The sequence below is a fragment of the Schistocerca serialis genome, chromosome 10 (assembly GCF_023864345.2).
Source record: "Schistocerca serialis cubense isolate TAMUIC-IGC-003099 chromosome 10, iqSchSeri2.2, whole genome shotgun sequence".
Classification (NCBI taxonomy): Eukaryota; Metazoa; Arthropoda; class Insecta; order Orthoptera; family Acrididae; genus Schistocerca; species Schistocerca serialis.
Genome location: NC_064647.1, coordinates 34,033,713 through 34,040,658, shown reverse-complemented (window position 1 = coordinate 34,040,658; position 6,946 = coordinate 34,033,713). Strand labels below are relative to the sequence as shown.

The 6,946-nt window shown below is 40.1% G+C and overlaps 1 protein-coding gene across 1 annotated transcript; it reads left to right on the top strand.

Moving 5' to 3' along the window:
* Positions 1-4,207: 4,207 nt before the first annotated feature.
* On the top strand, positions 4,208-6,470 carry LOC126425208 (uncharacterized). The gene is made up of 2 exons (XM_050088164.1): positions 4,208-4,442; positions 5,721-6,470. The coding sequence occupies exons 1-2, from the start codon at positions 4,276-4,278 to the stop codon at positions 6,328-6,330; spliced, it is 777 nt and encodes a 258-aa protein (XP_049944121.1). The 5' UTR covers positions 4,208-4,275; the 3' UTR covers positions 6,331-6,470.
* Positions 6,471-6,946: the final 476 nt, after the last annotated feature.

Genomic DNA, 6,946 nt, shown 5'->3' with positions numbered 1-6,946 from the left:
AAATCTGGGAAACAGAGAAATTACCACCTGATTGGAATACGGCTCTGATCCATCCACTTCATGAAAAGGGAGATTTTGCTGATCTGAACAACTACTGTGGAATTTCTCTTGTCCCGGTAACATACAAGATTCTCTCGAAGGCGTTACTAACAAGGGCAGAACATCAGCTGGACAGTCAACTGCGAGAATATCAGGGAGGCTTCAGAAAGACCCGATCCTGTGATGAACAGATCCTCAGCCTTAAAACTGTACAGGCATACTGCGATAAACTGCAAGATGGTCGTCACCTTTGTTGATTTCAGGAAGGTCTATGTTGATAGAAAAATGCTTAACAAAATATCCCAGGAACTAGGACTACACAACAAAACCCGCAGAGTCGTTCTAGACACCTTGACCAACATCCATTCCAAGGTCAAATTTAGAGGTAAGATCTCAGAAAACTTCGAGATAAAAACTGGAGTGAGGCAAGAGGATGGACTCTACCCACTTTTCTTCAACTGTGTTCTTGAAAATGTTGTGAGAGAATGGCGCAAGGAACTGACCAATTTGGGTGTTCAGAGTGGTGTCTACCTGGGCCAAAGAACGAAGGACTGATTGTAGATTGCCTGGCTTTTGCAGATGACATGACACTAATTGCTGATTTTATTGAAATGGCAATAATGCAGGTAAACTGCCTCAGAAAATAGGCAGCCAAAGCAGATCTTCAAGTGTAGCTGGAGAAAACAGAGATCTTCATTAACATCAAAGAAGCGAACAGAGAGATGTTACTAGACCAGGGAAACATAAAAATTACTGAGAAGTATCAGTATCTCGTCGAATGGATTAAACCCAACTTATCAGAAAAAACTTCATTATCCGTGAGAGACAACAAACTGGAACTAGCCTACCGACTGACTATGAACACCTACAACAAGAAATGCCTGTCACGTAACCTGAAACTCAAGCACTACACATTAGTCGTACGACCAGAAGCCCTGCGTTTTTCCATGAATCGGAGAGGTCTGATGGAGAAACTGGAAGTCAGAGAGGGGAGAATCCTCAGGAAGATCCTAGGCCCGTTAGAAGAAGAGGGGAATTCAGAAGGTGACATAACTCGGAGCACTAGTGACATAACTCGGAGCACTAGTGACATAACTCGGAGCACTACGAACATATAGAGAGGTTTTCTGAGTGTGTAAGAGAAATAAGTGTAGCTTTCTATACCTATGTTGCAAGATTGCCTCCAACCAGATTGACAAACTGTCTGTTCAGCTTCTGCCAAAACAAGAAGGTTCTGACGGAAACTGAAAAGGACATTACAGAGCGGGGAATAACTGATCTCCAGAAAAGACAGTCTGTGAGACGCACTTCGAAGGAAGTCTGAGGATTTCAGGAAAAGCCCCGAAGGGAAAGGTACCCCCTGGACAGAAGAAAGGAAGGAGTTACGTCGGCAGAGGATGCGGCAGTATTGGGCAAGGATCAATGTCTATTGGGGTAGAAGTAGAGCTTTGTTCGATGTACTGAGTACCTATATCAAATGCATTTTTAACCCCTGTATTCGATAGTGTGATTGTCTTCGTCATCTTTGCGGTTCTTATCAGTTGTTCGAATTACAGCGTCAACAGTTTGGTGACCAGTTAATTATGCTTTCGTTGTGCAGTCAACGACAGTTAAGCTGATCCAGTCACTCACGCCATTGCGCTCAACTTCGGTTGTGAATATATGTTTACGTTTAGTTTTACACACTTTAATATGTAAGAAGTACATTACCTCTAATTTATAACACAAATACATGGACAATAACACTTACTGATAGAGTCAGAAACAAAATATTTCATACGAAAACTGATCGGACTATCGCAACTAACAACGGTCAACTGCCTACTGATCCAGATCGTAGACGATGAGTTGTCGATAAAAGTCCAGTCCTGACTGTAGCAGCGGCCTGTGCACGTAAACAAACGAGGTAAATTGGATGGCTGGACTAAGCGGAGAGTCGGACCATCCGAGTTCCGATTAGTGAGGTTCTACTGTAACTAATTCGTAGAAAGATAAAAGGTGATATGAATGTTTGTTATGAGGAAGAAAACATGTTCAGATTGATTTCAAACATAAATGATTGAGTGTCAAAGCCTGATTCCAACAAGTTGATGGACGAATCCATTGTTTGACAATAAAATCTTCTATATTTACCACACACTTCAGTGGATGTACCTGCAGATGATTTGTCGGAGTCACCGTGTTTGTTAGGGATTTTTCTTTAATGGTAATTTTGGGGAATCAACATCTACGTCCTTACATTTTTAAGTCGTTTCAGCCCAGAATGATTCAAAACAATTTCTCATAAATTTAATCCAATTTAATCAACATCTACGTCCTTACATTTTTAAGTCGTTTCAGCCCAGAATGATTCAAAACAATTTCTCATAAATTTAATCCATGTTACAAGGGTGCACATCATCTTATTGGCCAGGGACTTCCTCTGTAGTGCTATGTTGATCGTATGAATGTGACCAAGCAGTTTTATAAGAACTGATGACACTAAAAAGATACCAAAAGTCTGCATATTAATTAAAAATCCCAGTGATTGAACTGTCATTTTCTGGAACACTTAGAAAAAGTTCTTCAAGTTGTGTGCAGTTTGACAAAATGAAGACATTGTCAAGTACCATACGGACCACCTTTAGGACAATATGGTTGCAAATTTGTAGAGGCATCTGCCGTTAAGTGAACAAAAAGATCTAACCTTTTCGGTCAATCTCGAACAAAATTTATTAAATCCTTCATAGCATTCAATGCATTATGGCGTTCCAGGATTGTTTTCACAGTTTCTTGTAGGGTTAAAGTTAAGGAGTGTGCAAGGTTGTTCACAAATGCAGCTCTCTTCTCAGTTTCCACAAACTTAGCCTCGACACCATTATATAATCTGGCCATGTTAGCAGAACAGTCATAGCATTGGCCTGTACAATTAGACGCAGGCATATCAAACCGTCTTAAAATAGCAAGCCTTAACTGTAGTAGTTTGTGTACAGTATATCGCTGAAGAACATTCTTGTATGAGGAACACAGAATTAACAAATACTATACACCAATTGTTCTTTGGTGGCTACGTCAATTGCTTCGCCTGCTGTGATTGCAAAATACGATTCACTTTTGACAACATCCAACAAATTTCTAGGAAGTAAATGATTTAAAAGAGGCAAAATTTCATTTTGTGCATTTTGTGATGACGATTTATAAGTTTTGCGCTGTAGCCACATTAAAACTTGTTGGCAATCTTCCCACTGAAGGCATAATACATTGGAAAAGGAATTTGTTTCATCAGTATTTCGTATTGCAAGCCTATGTACTGATAAGCTCTGTTTTCTTTTATTTGTATCAGCTTTTTTAAAAATCTCTGTAAGGACATTCAATTTTAAGGTTTTGAATTTCAGTACATCTTCTCTGTGCCAGCCTGATGTTTCATGGACGTTCAACTTTTCTGATTTTTTCTTCGAAAAACCAGCTCACACGAAAATTTTTCCAATATTGCAGAAAAAATATCTTTTACCTTATTGTAATCAATCCATGCAAATTCCTGGTTTCATGGTAGCTGACAACTGCGTTGTTTTTTTCCTGGAACAATGTCCTTTTGTTACTGCCACACTTTCGTCAATACTTTTATCCTTTCACACACAGTACCACTGACACTACGTGTAGGTTCATTGTCACTAACAACTGTCGACTAGCAATTTTTTTTCTCATTTGTCCACTTTGAACTGGTCAGTTTCTAGCATTACGCAAGACTAGGGGGCCGTCTAAGGCGACAAAATTTTAGGGGTGGCAAGAAACGGAAACATTAATTTCAAATCAGACAGCAGAAAAATTGAGCAAATGAAGAGAAAAAAAAAAAAAAAATGGAAAAGAGGAAAAATTGAAAAGCATACGGAACAGTTGCTTAATATGTCTTTACTTACTTTGCCGAACCTAAACACATCTACCTGAAAACTAAATCAGCCGCCACTGACAATGGAAACTCCCCGTCGCACGCCGCTCAGATTTGGTGGTAAAGGGCCCTGCCGCACTGGGATGCGACGGCATCTCTGCTGGCAGAGACGCCCGGTACAATACACTGGGCTCAGTGGGGCCTCCCGCACCTGGCATCCATCCAGCTGACGCTGGCAGCGCTGCCAGCAGACCCGCCGCTACAAGCCTCTGCCAATGAAACACACGGCGGCTTATGGGAGCTCCCGCCAGCAGACCTGCCACGCACTACCTGCCGCTCACCTGTGCTCAGTTTTGTTGTTGCAGTTTTGCATGTGTGCCACCACGGATACTTTCGGTACGGAAGCTTTTATATGTGAAATTCAGGCTAGACCAGTAATTTGGGACACATCATCCGTCGATTATTCGAACCGCGAACTGAAAGAAACGTGTTGGCAACAAGTTGTTGAGATTTTCTTTTCAAGTGAAGGAAGAACCCGGTAAGTGCTTCGAAAACATTTTATGTTTCATTACTAAGGTTTTCTGAACCTAAGTACATTGCCACTTGAGGGGATCATGATTAACAAAATACTCTGAAAATTTGTCTCTCACTGCAAGTGCAGATCGACCGCTTCTGCCTGAATGGCCTGCACATTCATTGTTCCCAAAACCAATTACTTCAAGCGAGTCTTCATAGACGAATCCATCTCTTGCACGTACAAAATTATGCAAAGCACAACAAGCTTTAACTATATCTTGCGCAAAACCAATGCCCACATTTAGTGGACGATGAAAGATTCTCCACTTGTTGGAGAGGATACCAAAGGCACATTCCACATAACGCCTAGTCCTGGATAATCTGTAATTGAAGATCTTCTTCTCGTAACTAAGATTGTTTCCACCGTATGGACGCATCAAATTTTCACTCGTGCCAAAAGCCTGATCTCCTACCAACACATAAGGAAAAACAGCTGAATGTTTTTTCTGTCAGTGGTGAAGCTTTAGGTATCTTTAGGGAATTGTTCATCAGTTTCTTGTAAAACAAACTGTCTTTGAAAATTGCCGAGTCATTACTTTTTCCATAAACTCCGACGTCTACGAAAGTAAAGTTATAGTTAGCGTCGCACACAGCGAGCAAAACAATGGAAAAGTAATTTTTGTAGTTGTAGTACAAGGAACCTGAGTGAGCGGGCTTAATCACTCGTACATGTTTGCCATCAATTCCTCCAATGCAGTTAGGAAAGTTGGCATTCTTTTCGAAGGTATTTGCTATTTTTAACCATTCTTCTGTTGTCGGCATAGCTTTACTTGCATACAGTTTCTGCCGTAACAGGATACACACTTCTTGAAAAATTTCTGTATTTGTTGTGTGCCCGAGACGGTATTCGTAATGCAGTTCCATGAAAGAACAGCCAGTCGCCAGATACCTGTAATAAATTAGGCAACAATGAGTACGACAAGTGATTCGTATGACTAGTTTTCTTTTTATATCAGGCAAAATGCCACATGAAAGTAAACGACTTTTCTGTGAAATATTAAAAGCTGTGCTATAAAGGACGCAAAAACCAACAATACAAAGCCTCTTGCAAGAGTTAATTTTTCTGTGTTCATCACTTTTCGATCTTTACTCGCGTCTACATTATCAAGTTTGCATGTGTACATCAAAATTGAATAGGTATTCACCTTAGTGTCGCTTATCGTAGAAAAGTACCTACTGTACATCGTACTTATCGACTAACTCAAGACCAGTTTCTCCCCTTTTTTTAACCAATTATTAGTAATGGTGACAAAACGTGCATATATTTTGTTGTAGGCTTGGCGTTGCAGAAGAGGTGGAAGAACCTCAGAGGCTATTTTGCGCGTGAGCTACAACACAGGAAATCCTTAAAGTCAGGATCGGGTGCCACAAGGAAGAGCCTATACATTTACTTTAACCAACTGTCGTTTCTTCAGACCGTTGTCAGCATAAGGGAATCTGAACAAGCTGAGGATCCGCACGAAAATGAAGAAGAAGAAGCTGCATCTCGTGCAGGTGCGGTTCCGTTAAGAAGAAATAGAAAAAGGAGGAAAGAAGATGACGAAGACCAACTGATTAAGCTACTTAATGCGAGTATTCAGCAAAGACAATTACGGGAGCGGCAAGCAGAAGAGGATGAAGACACAATGTTTTTGTTGTCTCAGTTAAAACCCCTTCGTGGTATTCCCAAGGAAAGGAAAATGGAGACGAAAATTAAAATAGTGAGTGTGATAAATGAAGCTCAGTACGGACCACGCTATTTACAGAGTAATGTTCATTCAGGACACTGGCCAATAGGAAATTATCGTCCTACAGTTTCCTGCACCCTGTACTTGATGCTCCACTGCAGTCGCAAACTACTAACACAGTAAATTACTATCCACAACATGCACCTCCAGAACAAAATTACACAGTTACGTCTCCAGCTGAAGCAAGTGATGTTAATGGGTCAGAGTCGTCAGACGTTGTTGATTTGTTTTAAGGTTTTTTTTCTGATAATGCTTTGTCTCATTTGTAGTATTGGTTTAAGTTTAATTGTAACATTGTTTCAAGTTTTATTTGTAATATTGAATTTTATATTGTAATAAAGTACTTTTCAGATTAAAACTGATAAACGCTTCTATGTATATGATACAGTTACAACTCAAATTGGAAGAATCACTGCATAAAAGAAATAACTAGCTACTGAGTAGAAAGGTAGTTAGGTACCTTAATGTCACGAAACCTTTTCTTCTGGTGAGATGGCTTTCCTTAAAACAGTGTCCTTTTTCTTCAGTTCATCTCGGCAGATCTCCACTAATTTGTAGAATGCACGTACTGACATTCTCACGTAATTAAAAAATTTATCACTGTAATTTCTTAAATCATTGTCTAGTGTATGAAATAATCCGTTTACATCACGATCAGCAATGAAGGGGTGTGTCCAGAAATTCTACTTTCTCTGCATCCTCTTTCTCTGTCGACGACGCACACAAAGCACAGCTACTA